We start from the raw sequence: 10,846 nt of genomic DNA, 5'->3' as shown, positions 1-10,846 counted from the left end.
ATATATATAATATTAATACATTTTTTTTTTATATTTGACTATTAACTTACTGTTGTAGGAATATCCATGATCCATATATCTTCATTATCAGATAAATCATCCAAGTTAAATGTAGAATCTGTAGTTTCTACAATTAAATTTTCTCCTTGTATTAAATCATTAATCTAAAATGGAATTAATAAAAATTTATTATATAAGTTAATTTAAACAAAGAATATATAGATCAAATTTTATTTACATTATGTGGTCTTATAGTAGGCGTTACATTTATAGATGATCCGCTATGATTTGTTTCATTTGAACAATTACTATTGTTTATATTTTGTTCTAATTCATTTTTTACTATGATTCTTTTTTCAGTTTTTTTTAAAATACTTTTTCTAGATATAGGTGAAGTAATAGGTGGACTAGCAGGTTGAATTCTTGTATTGATCTTTATAGATTTTTTACTTTTTCGTTGAGATATTTCATTTTCTCCTGTATCCATTAGAACCATACTTTTATTCAATTGAGTATTTAATTTAGTTAACGAATCTTCCACATCTATATCCATTATATTTAACACAATCAAAATTTTATTTTATTTTTAGAATTACTGTATGTAATAAAATTATTTATAGTTTTAAAATTCTTTAAACGTAATTCATTAAATTTAATATATAATTAATATACAATTTACATAATAATTAGATATATAATACTTCACTATGTAAAAAAATTAATATTTAACATTAAATTTTACACTATTTACATCAATGAAATGAAAAATGAAAATTATATTTTCACATAAATATGTACAATATTCGAAATAAAATATATAATGTTATTTTTTAATATATATGTTGTTAAATAATTCGAAATACGATAATAATATCACAACAAAACCGATTAATTTATAGGTTGGAATCTACTATCATATTCTTTACAATATTATGTGTAATATTCTTTTGCAATAGTTAAATACTTAATTATACTTAAGGATATTCTTCAATGTTAATAGTATGCGAAAATCAAGTGCAGTTTACAATTAACATACATTTTATTCATAATTTATTCATTTGAAATTGTATAATTTATACAGCGAAATAAATTTTTTAAGATGGGTAATTAAGTTTATTAATAATAATTGAATCTTATGAAGATATTATTCGTTATAATTAAAAAATTTTCATATAATTAGTGCAACAAATATAATATTTATTGTATTTAACTAAATCAACCAATTATCGTGCAGATTGGAACACTACTACATGTAATTGGTTGATAATCACGTGCCATATATTTTGGAGTAATCAAAAAAGGCGGTTCAGATTTACCAATAATATTGATAAGTTTTAGTTAAAAGTGCTTATTTTTTTAGATTGTTGTATTTTTTTAAATAGATATTAATATTTTATGCGTTAATTTTAAAATAATTATAAAACAAAATGTCTACTACTGAAAATTTACGACGATCTTCTCGAATAAAAGCTCGTGTTAAAGGTAATATAATAAAATGAATAATCACAATATATTGTAATAATATTATTTAAAAATATATTTGTTTATAATTTTCTTTATTATAGAAGAAAAATTAAAAAAAAATACATCAGTTAGTTCTGATGAAGATATTAATGTAAATTCAATAAGTACAATAGAAAATGAACTTAAGGATGTAGAAGAAAATATACAAAAGCCAGTTGGTAATTTTTTTTAATAATATATTTAATATTGTATTAATTTTTTTTTAATTAATTGTTTTATTATTTTATTTATAGAATTATTTTCAAATGATGATATTAGCGGAGAAGCATTATATAAATTTCAAACATCTAGTAAACGAAATGCCATGACACAAAAAGCACATTTATGTCGTACACCTATTAATATTAATACATTACCTACAGTTAAAATAGTTCTTGAAAGAATAGATTTAAATTATAAAAAGCAATTGAAAACTTTTAAGAAATATCAAGAAGATTCAAAAGGTATAATAGTTTAAAATGTAATTTATTTATTAATTATTTATATATTATATTATATATTTATTTATTTATATTTATATTTATATTATATAAATATAATATGTTAATTATATTTATAATATCAATGATAATAATATAATATAATAATTTTAATTTTTTAATATTTAGCTTCTGTCATCTCTCAAAAAAATAGATTTGAATTAACCTCAAGTGAAAGTGAAAGTATATCTGAACCTAGTGATTATATTCCCTCTGAAGATAGTGAAGATGAATCACATGATAGTGAGAATATAGAATCTAGCGATGATGAAAAAAATAAAGAAAAAATAAAATTTCAAAGACCAAAAATTATATTGCAATCAAATTTATTAAGTACACCAAAAAGAATAAGTAGGAAAAATAAGCCTTCAATTATTCATAAGGATTTTGTAAGTAAAATATAGATATATATATAAATATAAATTGTATAGTTTATATAAAAATAATCAGTGTTATTTTTATATGTATTTATATAATTAAAGCATATGCAAACCGATGAATATTTTGTAACACAATCAGAAAAAGTAATTACATCTGATCGAACACTAGAATATTTACGTAATTCTCGTTTGACAAAAGAAAAATTGGAACAATTATTAGCAAATCAAAATTATGTGTCTTCACAGCATAAAAAAAATATTTATTCATTAACTAAAAATTATACAACATTATTTCCTATGTGGTATTTTATTATGGAGTAAGTATTAAAATATATAAAAAAATTAAAATCTATGGATTTTTTAATAAATATAATAATATTGTTTTAGACAAGGTTATACTGTATTACTTTATGGTGTAGGTTCAAAAAGATGTTTAATTAATGATTTTCATAAAAATATATCTTATCATCCATCTCTAGTGATAAATGGCTTTTTTCCTAGTTTAACTACAAAAGATGTAAGTCTATAAATAAGATTAAAATATACAATATATTTAAATGATATAATAATTAATAATATGATATATATTTTTAGATACTGGATAGTATAATTACTGATCTATTGGAATTAAATTGTTCTGGTAATACAATTGAATGTATAGAACTTATTGAAAATGCTTTAATGAAAAATCCACAAGATAGACTTTATTTATTAATACATAATATAGATGGTATAATGTTACGTTCTAATAAAGTTCAAGATTTATTGTCTTGTCTTGCAAGTATACCAAATATTAGAATTTTAGCATCAGTTGATCATATCAATGCTCCACTTTGTATGATCACTTTTTTAATAAATATCTGTTATATTAATTTATTATTTGATAATTTTTACATAATTATATATTTATAGTATGGGATCATACAAAACATTCTAAATTTAATTTCTTTTGGTGGGACACAACAACATTTTTACCATATCAAGAAGAAACATCTTATGAAAGTTCACTTTTGGTTCAGCAAACTGGTGCTCTTGCTTTGTCATCTCTTCATAATGTTTTTCTTTCTTTAACTTCAAATGCTAAATCAATTTACATATTACTTGCTAAATATCAGTTGAGCAAGAATAATAATGTTAATTTTACTGGTAATTCAAAATTTGTTAAGAAAATAATACATAAAATAGTATAATTTTAAATTTATTTAAAAATTTTGTTTTATTTATTTTTTTTTTTTTTCAATAGGAATGGCATTTAAAGATCTTTATCGAGCTGCTCGTGAAGGTTTTCTTGTAAGTTCGGATTTGGCTTTACGAGCACAATTAACTGAATTTATAGATCATAAACTAGTGAAAATAAAACGCAATATTGATAGTATTGAATATCTTATGATTCCATTAAATAATGGACTTTTAAAACAGTTCCTTGATGAACATGATGTGTGATATTTTTAACTACAATAAATCATGGTGTCATAGTTATATATATATATATTATATATATTAATTATAATTATTTATACTTTCTGATGCATTTTTTTGTATAATAATTTTTATTAAAATTATTTTTTGAAGAAGAATAAAAAATAAAATATCTCAAAAATAAAATAATGAACTATATAATTGTTATATTATGTCCTTTAAAAAATATATTTAAATCTTTAATTATTATATATTGTATCTCTATAACATTTTTTATTTTAATTAAATTTTATTAATAACTGTTTAATAATTATGTGTCATGAATTATAAAATTTTATATATTTTTTTACGTATGAACACATATTGTGAGTACAATAATAATTAGAATATAGAATCAAAATCAAAACAATTAAGATATATTTGTAACATCACGTTGGTAACATATATGTAACGCTAGTACTATTCGGACGCGAAGCGCCAGTGGTTGTATTGTGCATTATTTTATACTCGTGATTATGATACGATAGCCGGGTAGTGTAGAATACAGTAACAGCAATAAGATGTCAAATATGTTAGATAATAGACAGAATTACACGTTAGCGAAAGATTAAATGACCAAAAGCTCGTTGTTAACGCATATATTCTTCAATTTAGATAGGTAATTACATTGTTAGCAATTGCTATTTCTTCTGATCTAACGACGAATAAAACTTAAAAAAATTATTAGTATTACATAAAGTTTTGCGATAGCAATAAAAATATAATTGTATAATACTGTATACAGTTACCGGCTTGTTATTTAATTCAATTTTTACTTAACCTAACTTTTTGTCGTAGAGAACTTTTTAATGAGGTTATTCAATCCTGCCGGGATGCTTTGCCTTTTTTAAGCTATGAATAATATCGTAAGTTCGTTTAAAATGTTAGTGCGTGAGAATGTGCGTGTGTGCAACGTTGCGTGAATTACAGTTCTGATTTGACATTGTAAACATGACGATTTGACCTTACAATGGCAAGTTGGACGACCTTGACTTTGGCAAGTATACAATGACCGAATAATCGCTTTGTTGAATAGAAACAACTTTTTATATATATTTTTCATAATTTAATTAATGAAATTTCATATTGTAGATCAATTCTTTACATAATATGACCTTCAACTTTTAGCAAGCAACAGTTGCAAATGACGATCAATTTTTTTGTTATAAAAGCGTAACAAAACTTATTATTTTTTGTTGCTATTGTAATTAACATATGTCAAATATTACAATATATATCTATATTTATAAAAAAAAAAAATAAAATTTATTTATTAAAATAGTAAAAATTTATTGTTTCATATTTAAATTTTTATTTTATTACATATCATTAATGTTGCTTGCTTTAAAGCTTAATATTTATGATTTTAAAACAATTTAAATTATTATATATATATATTTTAATTGCATTTATATTTATAATATTTTAAATTTTTTACTATTTTATTTTTTGAAGAATGAATACATTTTAAATAAAATATAAAAATTAAAATTATAATTTTAATTTTTCTTTGTTATAGGTAATTTATAAGCACATTTGCTGTGGCACTGAAGTAGTTACATTGGCACAAATGTTTCGGTGAGACATTTAATATATGTTTAATTTTATGATAAGTTATCTTAATATTGACATTGATATATTATATAATGTTTTATATTTATTCCATTAATTTTCTTTGATTAAAATATTAATATTTGATTTTATAAATTTTTCATGCAAATTGTAATTTCATATTGATTTCTTTAAAAATTTCATAATGATAATTTGTAATGATATAGAAATATAATTGTTTATGTTTTATTATTTATATTAAAAAAAGATAAATTATTTTATTATAACAATATAATTGTGATCTAATATAAAATGTGTGTTAATGTGTGAAGTTATTAAAATAACAAGAAAATCAAAAGACTAGTTTATAGTTTTGTCTAATATATTATTTTATTTTCTGTTTAAAAATATGCTTTTTTTTATACGATACTGATATTGATTATAATTATCAATATTAAAAAATATATATTAAATCATTATTCAATTAACAAAACAATTGAAAATTTTTTATGTATATAATGTATTATTATAAACTAAATATTTTTGAAGAAGGAGCACGAAAGACTGAAATATGGTCGTGTTCTTAATTAAATTTTTTTAATTAATTTATGTATTATTATTATATATAAATTTAACAATGAACTCTTTATTTTTCAGTTTTTTTTTTAAATATTTAGTTAAAAATATTGAAAGAAGCCATTTTTTTAATATTTCTTATTATTTTTTAAAAGTATTTTTATTATTTTGTTATTTTAATATTATCTTCAATATTATTTTCATGTATAATTAATTTAACTTAAAGATAAAAATCATATTGAAAAAAATAAAAATAAAGATGTTGAATTTTTTCAATTTAATATATAAAATATAGTAACCATCTTTATCGACAGTATGGTTTCTAATTGTTGATTCTTTGAATCTTGTAATTTCTTCCGCTAGATAACGTTCGTAGTTTTCTGCTTTTTCAAACGCTTTTTTTGTAATTGTGTTTCAGTACCGTTCTTTAAATTATTTTAAATTAGTTCGTTTGTTATTACGAAGAAGTGTTGTAAATATCCGTAATTTATTTTTTACTCCAAGTAGAAGCATATGGAAATGGAAATTTCATTGTTTAAAGCTTTCAGATATGTTAGACAGCTGTAACGTAAGTACAAAGTAACATTCAAAAAATTAATTATAAATTTAAAACAAAATCGTATTATATTTTAATATAAATAATTTTTATTTTTCTATTTATCAAAAAATCATATGATTTTATTTATTCATTATCTTGAAAAATGAAAAAAATAAATTAAAATATTATTTAAAATATTTTATTAAGGTTAATAAAAAAACAAAAATTATTATTAAATAATTATTATTAGCATGCAATTATTGGTATTATATAAAAATATTATTGGAAAGTATCAATATATAAATATCAATATATAAATATATATATAAATATATATAATATTTATTGATATTAATATAGTTATAACCTTTGCTATTTTATAAATTCGAATAGCTGTCATGGACGATTACTATGCGATTCAATGTAACTGCAATTATCTATTTTAAGAATGTTTAATCGAATCATTTCACAGATTCTTTAAAAACAAAGATTTTCAAATTTAGAATAATAAATTCTAAATATTGAAATAACGTGAAAGTTATTTTGGCCTTTTTGTCTGTTTCCTCTGTTAATATCACGTAAAGATGTTTATATGGATTTCACTTTTCTTAAGCCAAACCAATTTCTCTAAGTTGTCTGTTCATTTCTGCGATGGTCATTGCCTTTTACTTTCGTGTCAACTTATTTCGCATATAGTGACATTAAATGATATTCATCATTCATGGTTAATGACATAATAAATATAAGTTATTACATTTAAGATTATATATATATTTCAAGATTGATTTCTTATGATTTTCATTCAAATTTTATTTCAATTTTATAATTTACAATCTTTTTATAAAATTCAAAATCATTTCCTTTTCATCGAAATGTTTTATTTTGGCTGATAAAATAGTATTTTCATGATATTATCGGACGAGATTTCATCCGATCAACGTGTGAATTAACAGAGAGAATGCATTCGCAAAATGGTAATTTCGAATTACGAACACTATTGTCGGAAATTCGCTGACGCATACAATGGCACAAAAGCGGTGTGCGCGGACGCTTAACCAATTTCCGCTTGTTTTAACTAAAATCGAGGTCGTGGAGCCGTTAAGCGTCAAGGATCACTTACGATCATCAAGTCAAGATTCTACATACGTGTATGACTCATGGAACTCTTTTATCTCAACTATGATTCTTTCCATATGCGTCCTCGTCATTATGCGAGCGCGCATATGACTACGTTTAAATAATGTTCCATTGTTACAATATCACCTTCTTCACTCATTCGACCAAGTTTGCTTCGTTTTTACAATTTTTATTCTTACTGGAGGGCATATAAAATTTTTATGTTTGTAAATACAAGAGCGAGCAAAAATGAGATTTTTTTTTTATTTATTTTAATTATATTTTAGATTTTATTGGGCAATAATTTTATTCATTTCTTGATATTTGTTGAAAAATAATTTTTTTTTTAAATTTAATTTGAAAAATAATTTTTTTTTTAAATTTAATTTAAAAAAAAATTATAATTGATGATTGTTTCTGATTTTGATATTTAGATTAAAAACTAGAAATTAGTAATTGTTACGAATTTATCATTTTTTAAATATAATAGTAATAAAATAAAATATAATAATAAATAATACAAAGTATAATAATATAATGGTAAGTAAATAAAATAAAGTAAATAAAAGTAAAAAAAAATATAGACACACTAGTTACATGATGTTATATAGAAGGTTAAATTACAATTTCTGCATAGAAATTAAATTGTGTAATATGTTCGTTCATTTTTCAGAGTTATATGCATTTCATCATAAAAATTTTACTTATGTTAATTTTACTTATTAGACAAACATACTGAAGGAAAGAATGTCAGAGTCTTAAGTAACTTTCATTATTTAGTTTTTATATATATATATATATTTTTCAACAAAAAATGAAAATGATAATTAAGTATCATAATATAGAATTTAAGTTTTTATTTATAAAATTACAATTTTTCTTTCTTGCAAAATATTGTTACTTAGAGGAATTTTAAATTTTATTTTTTAATTATAAATGTTTCTTTTTACACAAACAATCATTAAACAATATAAAAAATGTGTACAGTTATTTTTTATTTTACGAAATTAAAAACTTTCTTTTTTTCTGAAAAATCATTAAAAATTTTAAATTTTAGAAATGGGATAAATAATCTGTTTACTGAAGATAATAGAGAAAAATAAATTGTTTTAAGAAAATAATTTTAGCTTTTTAAAGAAAAATTAAATTATTCAGATTAAGTTATTCAGATTACGTGTATATTATAGAAGCTAATTAACATTATGATTTTTTTAAGTCAAATTATTAACGATTATACTCGATATGATATATAACGATATATAATGATATATAACTCTTTCATTATTATGTAAATTTTTCATTATTTATTTTGCATTTTGTATATCTATTTAAAGTTTAAGTAAAATTAAAATTTATTCTATAAATGATTAAAAAACAATGATTAAATGTTTCACTTTTGATGAATATCCTATATAAAGTATTGAATTAAAAAACAGTTATCAATGATTATAGAAAACTCTTTGCACTTCTATGTAAAAACAGTTAAAAACAGAGACAAAAACTTCGTTCCTTTTTTATTTCGATGGAAATTGCTTACCTTCTCCATTTAGTTAACTTGTGTAACAGATTAAAAGAGCTTGTACGATGCATAATAACGTTGGAGTCGAATAACGAAATCGCAAAATAAATGCAACGCGATAATGAAAACAGGAGGTCAAAAAGAAAAGAAACGAGGTTCTCTGAAACAGAAAGAAAGAGAGAGGACAATGGTTGAAAAATAAAGTTTTTTCTTAATCATTTATGGTACGTTTTAACAAAGAATTTCAGTCTTTGTTATCTGTGATCCATATTAAATAGAATTATATATTTAATAATTTCAGTATTTAATAATTACAAATGTTATAAATATAATTCGTTAAAAGAGCTGAATTATTAATAAAAAATTTCAGCATATATAGTTTTATTAAAAATAATATCAATCGGTGAATAATATCAGAAATGATTTAATAGATAAAATATTTTAATTAGTAAGAGTTAATAAGAGAAGTTTATGATTGTTATGATTTAAGTCAATTGTTTTTATTCAATTATAATTTTTTAATTTTGATTCATTCGACAATATTATAGTTTCTTAATTTCTAATTTTGTATTTAATAATTTCTAGTTTCAAGTTTGTAATATTTATAAGTTTCAAATTTTTCTTATTCTTTCCATTTTAACGATTTCCTAATTTTCTAATATTTATGACTTTTTAATTTTCTAAGATTTTTCCAATTTCTTATATTATAAATTTCAATATTTTTAATTTTCCATTTTCTTTTACGATTTTCTTCATAGTTCAATTTTCTGATCATTCTTCATTTTCTCAATTTTTTCACGATTTTCTAATTTCCTAATTATCAATTTTCATTATTTTCTAATTTTCTACATCAAATCACGAAATCAATTTTCTAATTCTTAATATCAATTTAACCAAAGATTTTCAATAATATATTTTAATTTTCACTTATTTGTTGCTCTTTTATCCAAAAAATCATTTAAAATTTTTCATACAAACCATGTCAATAATTGAATACCATGTATACTATTATATTCTATTTTCGTGCTTCCATCCAACTTCTATCAACCATATTCGCCAAATTGGATTCCTCCGATCAATCTTCGTACCATCGTGATGAACACCTTCGTGATAGCATAACATCGTTGCATCGTTGAAATATTTTACAAAAAAGAAATCAGTCTGCCTCATCCACTGTGCTCGTTCGTACCCCTTTCTGGTGTAATCTAGGCAGGCGGTCGCTCGATCCTGTATTCAGGTTGCTGATAAAACCGGTTGAATCGATAGAGCGCGACGCTGTGCAGAAAAGTTTGCCGGCGTTGGGTTCGCGCATTTATCCGGTTCCCGGTTGTTCGATGGAAACTCTAACCCCGCCACGGCATATTAAATATCCCCGAGACGGGAGATGACTGGGTGCTCGAGGGTGAACGCGCAACTTTGCCAGACCCGTCGTCTTTACCCACCGATTCCTGCGGATTTCTCCCTCTGTGCACACCCTGCATACCCGCACGAATCCATACAGGGTGTCCCGTTCTTATCATCCTTCCGTGTAATTACAGCAAAGCAAGCTGGCTGGAAAGGGCGGTCAAAAATATGTGCGAATGAGTAAACTTTTTTTTCTATATTTTGTTCCTCAGTTTTTTGCGATATTAGAATGAGGATTGGAATTCAATTCGAATGTTACTTTTGCAATTGGAATGTGAATGGCTCGTGTATTGACATTGTA

At 22.4% G+C, this 10,846-nt stretch overlaps 2 protein-coding genes across 3 annotated transcripts in view; one reads left to right on the top strand and one right to left on the bottom strand.

Moving 5' to 3' along the window:
- LOC102679929 overlaps positions 1–580 on the bottom strand; it is a gene marked incomplete at its 5' end in the record, with an annotated part of 1,478 nt that extends 898 nt beyond the window's left edge. Inside the window, 2 exons of the mRNA XM_006624661.2 lie at positions 45–164; positions 239–580. Of these exons, the coding sequence (XP_006624724.2) occupies positions 45–164; positions 239–580 (462 nt within the window). The remainder of the gene's footprint in view (positions 1–44; positions 165–238) is intronic.
- Positions 581–1,176: 596 nt separating this feature from the next.
- LOC102679810 (origin recognition complex subunit 2) lies at positions 1,177–3,988 on the top strand. Of its 2 annotated transcripts, XM_006624660.2 has the most exons (9): positions 1,177–1,482; positions 1,566–1,682; positions 1,758–1,967; positions 2,133–2,392; positions 2,486–2,700; positions 2,771–2,900; positions 2,978–3,218; positions 3,296–3,529; positions 3,627–3,988. In XM_006624660.2, the coding sequence occupies exons 1-9, from the start codon at positions 1,428–1,430 to the stop codon at positions 3,824–3,826; spliced, it is 1,662 nt and encodes a 553-aa protein (XP_006624723.1). In that variant the 5' UTR covers positions 1,177–1,427; the 3' UTR covers positions 3,827–3,988. The 2 variants fall into 2 exon arrangements, with proteins under 2 accessions (XP_006624723.1, XP_031370519.1); XM_031514659.1 differs by lacking the exon at positions 1,177–1,482 and having other exon boundaries at positions 1,566–1,678.
- Positions 3,989–10,846: the final 6,858 nt, after the last annotated feature.

Source organism: Apis dorsata, unplaced genomic scaffold (genome assembly GCF_000469605.1).
Source record: "Apis dorsata unplaced genomic scaffold, Apis dorsata 1.3 scaffold_1093, whole genome shotgun sequence".
Taxonomy (NCBI): Eukaryota; Metazoa; Arthropoda; class Insecta; order Hymenoptera; family Apidae; genus Apis; species Apis dorsata.
Note: the sequence above shows the minus strand (reverse complement) of the source record. Positions and strands in the feature narration are given on the sequence as shown.